At 41.8% G+C, this 1,122-nt stretch overlaps 1 protein-coding gene across 1 annotated transcript in view; it reads right to left on the bottom strand.

The window, feature by feature from the left end:
- The window catches only part of HMGCS2 (3-hydroxy-3-methylglutaryl-CoA synthase 2), a 57,019-nt gene that overhangs the window by 5,646 nt on the left and 50,251 nt on the right, over positions 1 to 1,122 (bottom strand). The window contains exon 6 of the mRNA XM_007948483.1: positions 663 to 833. Within this exon, the coding sequence (XP_007946674.1) occupies positions 663 to 833 (171 nt within the window). The remainder of the gene's footprint in view (positions 1 to 662; positions 834 to 1,122) is intronic.

Genomic DNA, 1,122 nt, shown 5'->3' with positions numbered 1-1,122 from the left:
TATCACTACGGAAGTAGATTGCCCCATCTTCCTTCCGAGGAGTGGCTGGTGGGTTTGAACCTCCAGCCTTCTGGTTAGTAGTCAAGTGCCTTAGGCACTATGCTACCAGAGCTCCCCCACCATGCTCTACTAAGAACTAAAAACACTTACTGCTGTCGAGTAGATTCAACTCATAGTGACCCCTCCTTGGGTTTCCAAAGTGGTATCTCTATGGAAGTAGATTGCTCAATCTTCCTTCCAAGGAGTGGCTGGTGGGTTTTAATGACCAACCTTCTGGTTAGCAGTCAAATGCCTTAGGTACTACACCACCACAACAAAAATTTTAAATGGATGGAACAAAAATATAAATAAAAGTTCTACTATTTTTCTGCTGCACCCAAACAGTCCCTGATATTCAAGGATTTCACTTCAGAGACCAGTGTTAATGCAGATAAATTCACCTATAACTACACTTTTGGAACAAGTTTCTTTCATCTTCCTTCCTTTTTCCCTTCCTTGCTCCCTCCTTCAATCTTTCCTTCCATCCTTCCTTCTTTTCTTCTTCCCATCCACCCTTCTTGTTCTCTCTCTCTTTCTTTTAAAATTCTGAACCAGAAGAGGAAGCATTTTCTTGGCAGCCCCTCAGTGTTTGAGATAAGAGGTGGGGCAGGTGTGGTACTCACAGGGAGAGAAGCGAGGCCAGGCACCCATAGAGGGATGAGGTGTACATGTTCCCATTGTGTGTGGAGAGGTAAAGGGAGGCCTTGGTTTTCTTGTTGAACATGTCCAGCGAGGCCTTTTGAAATGCTGCATCCACATCCCTGTTGTTGTAAGTGTCTTCTAGCTTTAGACCCCTGAAAAGCAGCCAGAAGTATCAGCCAGGTAATAGACCACAGGGAGGAAGAGAGCAAGGGGAAAGGTAACAGCTTCTGGAGAAACAACTTTGGGACACATTTTTATTACACAGTATGAGAGAAATATTTTATCATAGAACATTTTATTACAGAATATTACAGAAAAGCACAGAGAAAAAAATGTCACCAATAGTCCTACCATTCAGAGAGAGCACTTATGTCATATTTTTCTTGTGGAATCCATCCCTGTTTTCATACATTTTATTAGAAAATAAAATCATATTATATA

This window comes from Orycteropus afer, unplaced genomic scaffold, assembly GCF_000298275.1.
Source record: "Orycteropus afer afer isolate SDZICR_OR568_19922 unplaced genomic scaffold, OryAfe1.0 scaffold00010, whole genome shotgun sequence".
NCBI classification, from domain to species: domain Eukaryota; kingdom Metazoa; phylum Chordata; class Mammalia; order Tubulidentata; family Orycteropodidae; genus Orycteropus; species Orycteropus afer.
Note: the sequence above shows the minus strand (reverse complement) of the source record. Positions and strands in the feature narration are given on the sequence as shown.